This window comes from Larus michahellis, chromosome 7, assembly GCF_964199755.1.
Source record: "Larus michahellis chromosome 7, bLarMic1.1, whole genome shotgun sequence".
NCBI lineage: Eukaryota > Metazoa > Chordata > Aves > Charadriiformes > Laridae > Larus > Larus michahellis.
Window position 1 is genome coordinate 7,201,520 of NC_133902.1, and position 12,515 is coordinate 7,214,034.

General features: G+C 43.9%; 2 protein-coding genes across 23 annotated transcripts in view; both read right to left on the reverse strand.

Annotated features, from left to right (window-relative positions):
* BCAS3 (BCAS3 microtubule associated cell migration factor) overlaps positions 1-1,469 on the reverse strand; it is a 363,020-nt gene extending 361,551 nt beyond the window's left edge. For 13 of the 22 annotated variants that reach the window (XM_074594820.1, XM_074594824.1, XM_074594804.1 and 10 more), the window contains exon 1: positions 1,259-1,469. The gene's annotated coding sequence lies outside the window, so the exon portion shown is untranslated. Of the gene's footprint in view, positions 1-67; positions 143-417; positions 436-1,140 lie in introns of those variants that run through there. The other 9 variants (XM_074594808.1, XM_074594805.1, XM_074594815.1 and 6 more) reach the window with 4 other exon arrangements.
* Positions 1,470-3,693: 2,224 nt separating this feature from the next.
* The window catches only part of PPM1D (protein phosphatase, Mg2+/Mn2+ dependent 1D), a 28,029-nt gene continuing 19,207 nt past the window's right edge, over positions 3,694-12,515 (reverse strand). Inside the window, exons 4-6 of the mRNA XM_074594827.1 lie at positions 10,934-11,124; positions 9,923-10,165; positions 3,694-5,135 (exon numbers count right to left, since the gene is read on the reverse strand). Coding sequence (XP_074450928.1) covers positions 4,581-5,135; positions 9,923-10,165; positions 10,934-11,124 — 989 coding nt within the window. The 3' untranslated portion in view covers positions 3,694-4,580. The remainder of the gene's footprint in view (positions 5,136-9,922; positions 10,166-10,933; positions 11,125-12,515) is intronic.

Below are 12,515 nucleotides of genomic sequence, written 5' to 3' on the forward strand. Positions count from 1 at the left end.
CTAGTTCTTGACATATTCTTCAGGACGATAAAAACCTCTTGAAAAAGGAAACTTGACTTATACAAACCTGTAAGGCACCGTGACCCTATGCAGCACTCTTAAAAACAAACTTCTTTTTTCAGTACCTCAATCACTACAGCTCCTGCAATGTATGGGAAAGCAAAGAACAACAAACCTACATGATAAAGCAGAAAGTTTTCTTCAAACTGTGCGTTAAAGACAGAGGTACAGTTACCATCAGCATTAAGACTACTATTTACTAATGAGCTATTGTTTTTGAAAATAATTACACAAAATAATGCACAATCACAATTGCAGTGTATTGTACTCTTGAAAATCTGTAATGGGTTACACTGAAGCTAGCACAAAAAGTGTGATGGAACACATTCTACTTTTTTTGTCAGCTTTTTGTGTCACCTTCAAGTTTTTCTTCACACATCTGTTCTCCCATGTGAAAATTCAACATTACATTCCTTAAAGGCAAAAAAAACCACTTGAGGAGCACCACAGATCCCAGCCACCTCTTCGGTCCACTGCTCCACTGTCCCCCCTGCCCCAAAACCAAGAACCAGTACATAAAAGCGAGAGAAAAAGCCAAATCCCCAACGCGGTGTCAGTTGTCAGGATCATTTTGCGTTTGGGCAGCCTGTGTAAGGGCCATCTCATGAAGTGAGGCAAGAATTAACGTTCAGCCCCACAGAAATTACCAATAAAACGTCCGGCAATACCACTGGAGTTTGACACGCACCAAGCAACCTTTAACGAGAAAACAACGCGTAAAAGATAAAAAAAATCTCTTCAGGTTATACCCGGGGGACACCTGCGCCAGCCGGTGCTGCCTGCCCGCTCCCGAGCCCCGCGCCCCCGAGGGGCTGCGACAGCGGGGCCGGCCCCGGGCCGGAGGCGGCCGGGAAGTGCCGGGCACCTCAACCGCCCGCTATTGAGCAACTCCACAGCGAAACGCTCCGACCCGGCCGGCCTCTCCCCTCACAGCGGATCAGGCCGCGGCCGCCCGGGGAAGCGCCCCGACCCGCCGGACACCGCTCTCCGCCCGCCCCGCGCCCTCCCGGGCCGGCGGCTCCCTCAGGCCTCCGCCCGCCCTCCCTCCCTCAGCGCCCCGGCCCCTGCCCGGCCTCGCACCCCCTCGGAGCTGGCCGCAGCGCTCTCCCGTAGACCGGGGCCGCCCCGCAGCCCTGGCCCAGCGCTCCCGGTCCCGTCCCCACCGGCGGCCGCCCCGTCCCACCGCATCCCCCCTCACCTGCCGCCTCCGCCCGGCGCCGCACTGACAGTGTTTGGGACCCCCACGGGGATGACACCCAGCGCACCGCGCGCGGCCAGCCAATCAGACGCCTCCGAAGGCGGGCCGCTCCCCGCCGCCGGCCAATCCCTGGCGCCGCTCTCCAGGGGTGGGCGGGGCGCGGAGGGCGGCTGCGCCCCAAGCTCGGTTGAGGCGGCGGACGGCGGCCGCCCCCCCCTCGCTCCCCCCCCGCGGCTTTGTTTACATCGCGATCTCGCGAGAGCGGCCGCGCCAGTCCCGCGCACGTGGGCGGGGGCGGGGCCTCCGCGCGGGGCGTCACGCGGGGCGTCGGCGGAGTGTTTACCTTCCGCGCGGCTGGGCGAGGTGACGCGTAGGGGGCGGGGCCACGGCGGGGCGGGGCCAGGGGCGGGGCCTTGGATGTCACGGCTGGCGGTGGGGAGCGGGAGGGGGATCGGGATCACCTCAGGGTTCGGGCAGGGGGGGGTCTGCGCTGCGTGCTGGGGGTGATGCGCTTCTGCGTCACTGCCTTCGTAGGCAGTGCGTCACAGGCGGTCGGGGTTCGCAGGGTCACGCAGTGGCGCAGGTGGAAAGGGACCGTGGGAGATCGCCCCGTCCGGCTGCCTCCAGGGCCGCATCCCCACCGACTGCAGGAGGACACGGAGCTGTGGGAGCGGGGCCAGAGGAGGCCCCGGAGGTGCTGGGAGGGCTGGAGCCCCTCAGCTGTGAGGACAGGCTGAGAGAGCTGGGGGGGTTCAGCCTGGAGAAGAGAAGGCTCCGGGGAGACCTTCCAGCCCCTTCCAGTCCCTGAAGGGGCTCCAGGAAAGCCAGGGAGGGACTCTGGATCAGGGAGGGGAGCCATGGGACGAGGGGGAAGGGTTTTATGTTGAAAGAGGGGAGAGTTAGATTAGAGACAAGGATGAAAATTTTTCACTCTGAGGGCAGTGAGCTCCTGGCCCAGGTTGCCCAGAGCAGCTGTGGCTGCCCCATCCCTGGAGGGGTTCAAGGCCAGGTTGGAGGGGGCTTGGAGCAGCCTGGTCTGGTGGGAGGTGTCCCTGCCCAGGGCAGGGGCTGGCACTGGATGAGATTTCAGGTCCCTCCCAGCCCAAAGCATTCTATGAACATGTCCAGGCAGGTTTTGAGTATCTTCAGAGGAGGAGACTCCACAACCTCTGCGAGCCTCCCCAACAGCCTTCATAGCCTCCGCTGGACTCTCTCCAGCAGCTCCCTGTCTTCCTTGAACTGGGGAGCCCAGGACTGGACCCAGCGCTCCAGCCGTGGCCTCCCCAGGGCAGAGCAGAGCAGAGCAGAGCAGGAGGATGACCTCCCTCCACCTCCCGGCCACACCCCAGGAGGCCGTTGGCTGCACATTGCTGGCCGTTCTGGCAATCCACCCTGACTTCTGTAACCAAAAGTCATAATCTAAGCATCAAAAAAATTAATGACTGCAAAGTGTAACACTCGCCCTCATACAGCAGCTTTCCCAGCAAAAAGTACACGTTTTGTCCAGTTTACTAAAAGTGAAAAAAGCCGATGTCTGTCCCTCCGGCTGGAGACACCCAAGTCTAGAACTGCTGCGAGGAAAAGAGGGAGAACGAGGCACACATTCATGCACGTGGCAGAATTTGATGAAAATTGAAATTCTGCTTCTATATAGGGCAAAGAAAATGGGAAAATGGCTCTATTTTCTTTTGCATACTTGTATCATAAGCAGCAATATGGATACTCATTTAACGTCTTATACCAGCATCTTTGTCGCACCCAGTCATCTTTAAAAGGTTGAACGTTGTGAGGTTAAATTGCAAATAGACAATTACCGTCTTATTTGTTGCCAGGTAAGCGCACATAGCCGCCGTCAGCCTCTCTCCGCTTCTCCCCGTGGACGGTGTATAATTTCCACATCACTTAGCGCAAAACTTTATTGGTACCTGGAAGTTACATCCCACGTACGCAGAAATAAATTCCTGAAGGATCCGATTTGGACAGACCGTTACTTTCATCTCGTAAGAGCACGCTGCGTTCGCAGGCTGGATGAAAGAGAATTATACATTTTCAGAAAGCGTTCGATTCCCCCCAGGATTTCTGTAACCATGGTAACACATATAGATAGCAGGCCCCGTTTCAGCCCATGTTTTATTGCTCCAGCAGTAAAGAATTAGATTCTATAAATCGCACCCTAGCCATTGGAATAAAACACTGGCCTTTTACTTCCCATTAAAAAAAAAAATAAAAAGCAGGTTATATATTGCTACAGTTGAACATTCAGTATAAAGTGCCAAGATCAGTTCAATAATAGAACTGTGTGGGATGTCTCGTGTCGTAAGCCACGGACCCGCAGTGGAGAAGGGGAGAGAGATTTTTAATGAATACAAAATAAATATGAACGTGCCCAACAGAACTGAAGCTTGAAATCAAAAAAAAAAAAAAAGGCACTCCCATCAAATTTTCACGTGTTTTATTTAGGTGAACATACACATGGTCCACATACTCAACAAAAATAGTCATAAAATAATTTAAGAACTTATGTTGAAAGGTATTAGCAGCACCATCGGTATTGGAATAGCAGAAAATTCACGCCTCCGAAGGGCAGACATTTATGCCTAGATAAAAATGCCATCATTTATAACAGGGGATGGGAATGGCTTTATAGGATGCTTTTGGGAGTTGGAGTTTTAAAACACACTTTTTTTGCTAAATACTTTGACGATTAATGTTACAAAAAATACAACTAAATAAGATACTGCATAGTATTTTAATTAACATAAAGAAATCGACATTGAGCTGTGTAAAGCAAGACTCAACATCTCTGCTTCCAAGTACATTTCATTTCTGAGTAGAGAAATCTAAAATTTAAAAACAAAATATAGACCTAGTGTATTCTCTAAAAGACACACTTTAGGTGGAACGTATAGTGCTACGAAAATACATATCTTCCATTCTGTTTAATAATTTACTTTAGTTAAAAAGTTGTGAAATTCTCATCACAAGAAGCGTATACAAATTCATGACTTCAGTAAATTAACAAAAAGGATTATTTTTTTTTAAACAAGGTTTAGCCCCGCTGTAACAATTATACAAGGAAGAAAAGAGACTACATTTATATGAAGGAATACAAATTTACACACATTTTACAGTGACTTATACCCTACACATCTACAAAATTCACAGTTATAATACAAGCAAGTACGAGGCTGGGATAAAGCTGTTGGATACCAAAAAAAGGTTCTACTTTAAAAAAAGATAAACAGGAAGAGTTTTAGACTTTTGCACCAACTTTAAAATTCTAACCAGACCAAAAAATACACCTCCTTACGCAAAACGCCCTTCAGCAAACGCAGACAGCTTTCCTGGGCGGGTGGAAGAGCGAGTTGCTGAGCTTCTTCTGGCCCCGCAGGCTGCGGCGCATGGTCAGCTTGCTGGAGGTTTTGCGCTGGGGAGTTGGGGACATGCCTTCTGGTTGGACACTAATGTTTCGACTCAGGCCACGTCTCGGCTTCTTCATAGCTGGGCCAGAGTTGGATTCTTCCAGTGTCCTTTTAAAGTTTGCTGTGGGTGTCCTCTCTGCATCTTGGGCTTTTGTTTGGCCATTAGGAGACACTTTCAAGCCTTTTTGGTCCATGCCTGAATTTGCGGAGTTGGAAGGGGAGAGACTGACTGACAAACCATTACTGTAGGATTCATGTATCCTCAAAGCCAACGCTTTACTGCCCTTCTCCTCCTGTGGGCCTGAATCCTTCGGGGTTGCTCCTGATGAAGGTAAATTGCTTTTGGCAATCTCGCTTGGCAGCTCTAAATATTTTTCTGAGATCATGTTGCTATGCATGAGGGGAGGAACAGGCTCAGAAGAATTCGGTCGTGGCCATGGATCATCTTCTAAAAGCTGAGGAAAAAGAAACAAATATTTAGGCGTAAATATAATTATTTCACCCGCATTATCCTTTGAAGGTAGAGACAGTGTGTGACAGACCTTCTCTGAACCTTATCAGAGACAGAAAAATCCTACTCCCAGAGTGATCTTTCCTCCAGGTTGAGAGGTGGAAACAGATTCAGACTGCGGACCTGAACTCGGTACTTTGTGCGCACCAACTTCATGAACGCGTTTACTTCAATCGACCAATTTGCAAGCGGCAGACGGAATCTTTTCATTCAGAGGGCCGTTCAGACTTAGTCAGCCTGCGTACCTTCCTTTCTGCTGCTATAAAATCTGCATGCATCTGCTGTTCATTTAGGAAGCTGTGTAAGAGGCGCTGCCTGCAACCTCCGTCCTATGATTTTCATCAGTGGCTTTTTCCAACGCACAGACATGCCATCCCTCCCTCAGACACAGCGCTATACGCACCTACGCTGCCTTCTCAACGTTTTATACATCATCAGATGGCCAAACACTACTGGGGCAACCAGCTGAAAAAGTCTCCTGACCTTTGTCACATTTACCATTCTTAGTTACTGCATAACCAGATTATCAGGGAGACTGACACGCTCTGCGTCGTAGGTGCCCTGATTGCATACAGAAAGGTGGAGCATCGGACAAAGCTATTCTAAAAACAGTCACTGTTTGCTATGCAGAGTAACGCATTTTATTGCCTAGTTTTATGCTCTACAACTTGGAAAGAGAACAACTCCATTCCTCACAGCACATTTGTCCACTCTCTATGAAGCACGGTCATTCCGTACGTTGAAGAGAAGCTGCTTAATGTGATGTCCTGAGAACCAGGGACTTTCCAAGCTCTAACACACCTCTGTAGCCTTTGAGAAGCGTTTTTGCCTTGTTCTCGGTTTTACCGACCGGAAAATGGGGACGATACTTGCTTTCACTATCCACAGGGGGATTAGGAAAATGAGTATTTATGCAGTGCCCTGAAGATATAAATTATGACCTTATTAAAGATTTAATTGTAAAGAAATCCCTTGCTACTGAGCAAGTCCTTCAAAAGTAAATTTCAAGGCCATATTACTCTACATACCATCAATGTAAGGCAAACGACAATGACTGTTTAAAGAAAATAACGTGCTGAAGACTCAAATGCACACACAGCTGAATCAATGTAAGTGAATGTAACATCTCAGATGAACAAATAGATGCTTTTGAAGTCACAACACAGAACAACTTCAGTTCACCTTCAAGAAGGGATCTATGACCGCTCAGCACTTTTCAAAAATCTAATAGTAAGGTTTAATAAAATGCACTCTGAAAGAGAAATAATCGGAATTGTTTCTAGCATCGTATGGTTTTCTACTCTCCTCTACTCTTCTGTTGCTCCCCACGATAAAACCATTTATTCACTACATATAGCAAGACAAGAAGGAAGACCTTTACGGATATTTTAGAGGTTATTCTTCCACTCAGTTCCTGCAGAAGCCATAAGAAAGCCAGATGACACACACAGAGCAGCTCTGGCAACGTTACTTAATCCGCTCAGTTTAATTTTTGAAATTGTGTCTCTAGTCATGACTTAGGTTTTACGTTTTTATTGTGCAAGACGCTTACCATTGTGGCTCTTACTGCCAACGTCTTTTGCTTGGTATGAACAGCTGAGATCGGATAAGGCTTTGGGAAGCCAAATGAAGTCAGAGGATGGACCGCTAACGAGTGATGTAACAAAACAAGGAAAATAAAACACGCATCACCCATTTCATTTCTCAACAATCTAATCAATCAAATTTTATCACTGGCCTCAGGAATACTTGAATTAATTTGGTATTAGTAATTGTTGCCAGAAGGATATGCAATTAACAAACACTTCTGTTTAATTGAGAAACTTTGATTTGATCTATTTCCAAATTAATTGTTTTGGAAGGTAGCAGCTGTTAAGAGTCAAGGATTCTTTCAGTTCTCTGAAGATAACAGACACGTATCCTTCCCACTGCCACCTCTTTTCACTGACCCGTTCTCTCTGGGCAAAAATCCTACCACAACCTCCAGGAGTTCAGACTGATGTGGGGATTCTTTACAGAAACCGTGATGATCCATTTTCAGTAAAATTCAACAGTAATTTTGTAAGAAAATTAATTACTGGCCTAATCATATATTTACCTGCAGATTCAAGTATCAAGGTATTTATGTATTGTTTTGCAAATGGATAATGTCATCTATTGCCATACTTTCTTTTGTGTAATCAAGAGGGGGCTTCTCCCTCCTTGCGATCACAAAGGATCATGAAATAAGGGCATTTCCTGAATCTCTCACAAGTTATCACCATCAGAAAAAAATTCCGAAATGCATATTCTGGAAGATTTGTGTGGCTGTACTTTGTAAGAAAACTGGCACCTTGTAATAAGGTTCCCATTTAATGTCTGAAGCACGGCATAAGAAACCCACGTATTCCACCATTTTGGGGGAGAGTCCTAAATGCCTCAATTCTATTTCACATCATTTTAATTTTAAAGAAAACATTGAGCCCACAAGCTCATGCACCAAATGTTACCCAGAAGGCTCCCATGAAGGCTGTGTAAATGAAAAGCCTACAGTCCAGCCACTGCATGACCAAAGTTCACGGAAATCTATTTTTCTCCCATTGTGACTCTTACCTAATTGACCAAGCTCTTTGTACTATGAAAAAGATAACATTGCTCAGGATGGTGTACAAATACACTTACAGATAACTACACAAAGTTCTTGTTTCGCAAAAAACCATTACATGGAGGCACAACTGCTAAGACATTTCATTTATTATGATGTGCCTGGAGATATTTGCCTTTTTTCCTGAAGTATTTCAAAATCATTCTGAGAGTATAGTGGGTTTTTTCTGTCTCTTTTCAACTTCCTTCTCACATTTCTTTTCTTCTGCTGTTTACAGGTACTCTGTGAGGACGGTCGGATGTTTGTTATTAAAGCAGAAACCTATTAGATTAGCACTTTTCATAAAAAAACAAACAAACAAACAAAAAAACAAGTCCCAAGAAAATAGGATTTTAAATTGGCAACACCAGTTTTGTTTTAATCCAGGAGAAGAGAAGCTTTTGCATTAAACCAGAACTGATTTATACTCATATTTTCCATGCAGACCTGTAACCAGTCACAATTTTCTTTTGGGTTTTGCACATTAAGCAAAAACATAAAATAAGGCCTTATCTACATGGCAAACACCAAAACTGTAAGTCATCTAAACTTTTGATCTCTTCACGGAATCTACTTAGATGAGAGGAGGAATCTTAAGGAAAAAAAGCATTTTCACTAAGTCCTTATCCAGAATATTTTGCAGTCATCATAGCTCAACGTTTATTCAATGTGTACTGATAACAGATTACACCCAAAATACAGTAAAACTTAAAAGTTTAGGAATATTCAGAATTCAAATCAATTTTTTTCCACTCAAGATTTTGCCTGATTTTAAGCTCTTTTCACGTATTTTGCTACACTGGCTGGAAGGGAAGGAGACAGAAAGGTTGAGCTTGCCATTTTATTATCAGCTTGTTTCTACCAAGGGAATGTTATGACTCCCTTTTTAATTTTTGCTTTCTTTTTAGTTTGCCCAAAGGACAGTTATCCAAAGATACTGCAGAACATCAAAGGACAATTACTTAAATCAGAGGCAGCTTGTAATTACTGAAACAAACATCCACTCATAACTGCACTCCGGTTCTTAGAAGGAAAAAAAAAAGGCTTCTGAACAGCTCTGCTTTATGTTTATGGTTAAAACTTCTAATCTGAAGACAGACCTTGTATTATAATGTCTTTTCCTCTAACAGGGAGTATTAAATCTACCAGAGTAAGACAATAAGATCTCCCAATCCAGAAAGAAAACATTCCTTACAGTGATGTGTGTTTGAAAACACTAACCATGGGTCACCTTAAAAAAACCAACCACCACCACAACCAAACAAAACCAAACCACACCAAGATTAAGAACACATCTACAAGCAGCCTGCAGTTCATCACCTGTGCAAGCTCTACAAGTACCTGGCAAGGCAGGAAAAGAAACTGTAGCCCAGCTTCATTGTCTAAGTGGATGTGTTGTGTTTTCTCCTTTTTTAAACCCCTGACCCCCACAGTCCGATTCCTCTCTTTCACAGCTGACTTCTGATTTTGTGGGGGATCTTGGAAAATGGACTTTTAAGAAACAGTGCATTTAAAGTTGTGTCAACTAGGCGTGAAGTTACAGTAATCATTTCTTCTACCTTAAGGAGGGAACGCAGATCAACACCTACTAATAAACGATTAGGATTTTAAGAGTTAAAAAAGCACAGTGTCCCTAAATTCAGGAATTATGAGAAGTTCATACTTTAATACTCTGCCTTTGGTATTCCAAAGTCTTTTAAGAAACATTATTAGAAGTTCATCTGTTTCTCCAATGCTCTGTACATCGCAGTAGTGACAATATGGCCAGGCAATTGCTGTCAAGTTACTGTCCTCCAACTGAAATCTATTATCTAGCCATACACAGTGCCTAGGGTCCACTGCAATTAAAATTGAAAACGAACATACAAACAAACAAAAAAAAAAAAGCAGCACTAAACAGTGGTTTAAACTGACAGGCCAGTAGTTTCGAAAATTATTACTTCAATCCCTGGCAATAGTCTGACTACACCATTGCCCTAATCCTAGATATCACAGTAAACTGCATAAAAAGAAATTACCACTCTAGGGGAAGAAAAGGGAGACTGTTACATATTTAATGGGCTCCACACTCAAAAGGGGAACACTTAAAACACTGAAAAAAATGTTACCTTGACAGGGGGGGTACGGCAGCGGGAGGGTGTCATGACATTCGTATCAGGGCTGCTATAGGAGGGACTCTCTGCCAAGTTGAGATACAATTCTTCTTCATTTTCCAAGTTGCTTTTGCTATCCTGCAACGGCGAGATGCAGATTACAATGGCACTGGTGTTATCTGCACGAAGCATGCGCTGCCTCCACCGGCCGAGTGCTCTGTTCACCAGCATTTTGGCACAGGACTGTCGGTGCTCTCCCTTTAGGATAGAAGAGAGGGACAGACAGAGAAAGCAGTCAGGGCCATTTTACTCATAAATGGAGAGTTTACGTGGACAGCCTAATATATATATATTCCTATGTATCATGTGCTAAAGTAGCTTGATTCAGAAACACAAGAGGAAATATTAATTGAAACGTACCTTTCTTCTTAGTGAAATATAACTTTGAAATCATTTTATGGGAGAATCCACATATATATGACTGCTTTAAACCAAAAAATTCATGCAATGACTCGCATAAATAGCCTGGTCGTAACACACCCTATGGTCTTTCCTAAAGTCTCTCAAGGAGTTTATAGACTATTTACTATCAGATGTGCCACTATATAAGTTCTAAATTGTTTTGTAAAATAAACCAGAGAAGAATTTATTTCAGACTTTGTAAAATCATGTAAAAACGAATAAACAATTGTCTACATTATAACATGTGCCTTAATGTGAAATGAATTTAATTTTCAGACAGTATTTTGTATAACTTCCTTAGAGAAAGAACACGTTATCTTCTTTATTTCCCACAGATGCCATCCTGGTAGTCAAATTTCCCAAAACCAACAATGAAATAATTTAAACAATGTTAACAACACATCTGATTTGACAGTATATGCAAGCACAGTGTCAGCCACATTGTAACAACTTCTATTTTGTGGCAAAACTATGAATATGCTTAAACAAAATGCCATCATTAGATACTTTTCATACACACCAGACTAAACCATTTCCACAATGACTTATAGCCACTGCTCTTACCATGAAGTATTTTTTCTCCTCGTGATCCTGGCACATAGAGATAGCATCTTGAGGTGGGATCATGTTCCACAGTCCATCACTGCCAAGGATAATGTATTTGTGCTTCTGAGGATCAATTGTGTGCACACTAGTGTCAGGTTCAGGAGACACAACAAATTCACCACTGTAGAAGTCGTAGCTCCAAAGATCACCTAGCGAAGACGAAAACGTTTTTAAATTGTTACATTACACATGAAAATATGAATCTTGGCAATGACAGAAAAATGTTCCTATGAAAACAATTACCACCAGTCTCAAGTCACCAACAGCAACACAAAGTCATTTCAGCACAATTACTGTTCTGCTGCTGTCACTTTCTGATTATATTTGTTAACATGTAGCAATTTAAATAAAACCATGTTCAAACCAGTCTATGTTTATAGGAGGTCTTCTACTCTCTTAAAACTAAGATTTTCAGAAAAAGGGGAAATATAACAGATTAATACCTAGAAGAATGCAAAGCCTCAATATCCAAACTAAAACCTACCTGAGCAACTAAAGTTCTCTCCTTAAACAGAAGTAAAGCCTTACTTTGTTGCACCCACACGAAACCTGAGAAGATCTGCCTTTCCAGTTATTGGTACAGTTTAAACACTGGAGACAAAATCCTTACCTCTTGTACAGGCAATTATGGTACAGTTTATAGAACTAGGCTGGGGCTTTTCGATGGGGGGGAATCACATAGTACACTTTTTCTCCCCAACATCACATACAGCATTAGACTTCAGTCTGCACCAGGATGGTGGTATGCTGCCCTGCACACCCTAACAAGTCCTGTTCATAGAAGGGAAACAAAAAACTACCTACTAAAAATCACACCTTTTCACACTCAAGGTACTAACCTGCCTCTTTATTTTAAAAAACCCCAAAACCTAATATCCTCCACAGCCATCTTAGCAATACAGAACCACAGGGTTATGTCTTGCTGCGTGTGTATTTGTGCATGCAGGTGCCACAGAGATGGAACAAAGGAAAAGGGGAAAGAAGGAGAGACTGAAGCCTTTCCCCTATTAATTTCTCTTTCCCATTCCTCCTCCTTCCACAGCATCATTTCCAAAGCCATGCAGTGCCGTGTTAGAGCGTCTTTCCAGCTGAACACCATGTGCCAAATTTTGGAGCTGGAAATAAGCCACAGGAACACAAGTAGTGCCTGGGTTCCAGCAGGAAAGCAGAAAATGAGAGCTAAAGCCTCTCCCTTGGAAGGCCTCATGCAGTGAGCCTTTCTATTTTTAAATCTTTCTTGCTACGCGAATGAGTTCGGGGTCACATCACCGGTAACGATGGCCTGAACGGAATTTAAATAACACAGTTGAATCAAAACATCCATTGGTTCAAGTGCTTCCTCCAAACCATCCTCAAGTAAAACCCACTCCAACAGAAAAACGCATTTCCATATAAATTTACTTCAATTTTGTTTATCAAGTATACTTAAAAAATAAAAACTTTTTCAAAGGTTGGGCCCTTAAATCAAGAATGGTATTATGTTGCACTAACACCTTCTCTTTTTTTTTTAATGTTCATAAATAGCTTCCTATAGGGGTAA